At 65.6% G+C, this 854-nt stretch overlaps 1 protein-coding gene across 1 annotated transcript in view; it reads right to left on the bottom strand.

The window, feature by feature from the left end:
* GPRC5C (G protein-coupled receptor, class C, group 5, member C) overlaps positions 1 to 562 on the bottom strand; it is a 3,343-nt gene extending 2,781 nt beyond the window's left edge. The window contains 1 exon segment of the mRNA XM_010002811.1: positions 5 to 562. Within this exon segment, the coding sequence (XP_010001113.1) occupies positions 5 to 562 (558 nt within the window).
* Positions 563 to 854: the final 292 nt, after the last annotated feature.

Here is an 854-nt window from a genome sequence, read left to right as displayed (position 1 = left end):
GGGCCCCCCCCTCCTGCCGTGCCACTGTGATGATGAGCCACTCGGCATTGATGATGACCTCCATCAAGGTGAGGAGAAGGGCCACTGCCAGTGTCACCCAGCCCCGCGGGCCCCGGTTCCTGCGCACCAAGAAGTTGAGGGCCACGGCGTGTGCCAGGAGGCAGGAGAAGCAGATGCTGAAGAGGACGCCAAAGAGGAAGCGGCGGGAGGTGCAGGTGGAGAAATCTGGCCCCACGATGAAGTCGAACGTCAGGCAGAAGAGCCCAAAAGTGCCCAGAAGAAAGAAGACCTGCGTGGCCACCAGGCTCTTCTTCTGAGGGTCCTGCACGAAGGGCAGGCTGGCCACCAGGATGATGGTGAGCACAAAGCTGGTCACTATGCCGAGGCTGGCCACGGCCTCCAGCACGATGCCCCAGGCTGCTGAGAGGTTGCAGAGGTTGTAGTAGAGGGAGGAGAGATCCTTCCCACAGCCCAAGGGAGGGGTGCCCTGGCCACCAGCCGCAGGAAGCAGGGCCAGCAGCAGCAGGCAGGTGACCCCCGGTGGCACCGCCGCAGCCCCCATCCTGCACCACGGGGCGGGTGCCAAGTGGGGCGTCCAGGGATGCTGTGGGACAGAGGGGGTGTTAGGAACAGGGGACCTGTCAGCACGTCAGAATGTCCCAGCTTGGTGTCTCTCCCACCAGCACCGTGCCTGCTGGCTTCCCGGGGAACACCAAACACAGGCCCGGGCCAGACTGTCCCCTCAGCTTGACCCCACGTGCCAGCGCATTCTCCTTTCCACTTCTCCCGTCCCACTTCCCTCCCGCGGCTCCAGGCACCGACCCAGCGCGGCTCCCCCGTCCCGCCCCCCCCGC

The sequence above is a fragment of the Chaetura pelagica genome, unplaced genomic scaffold (genome assembly GCF_000747805.2).
Source record: "Chaetura pelagica isolate M959 unplaced genomic scaffold, ChaPel_1.0 scaffold47, whole genome shotgun sequence".
NCBI lineage: Eukaryota > Metazoa > Chordata > Aves > Apodiformes > Apodidae > Chaetura > Chaetura pelagica.
Note: the sequence above shows the minus strand (reverse complement) of the source record. Positions and strands in the feature narration are given on the sequence as shown.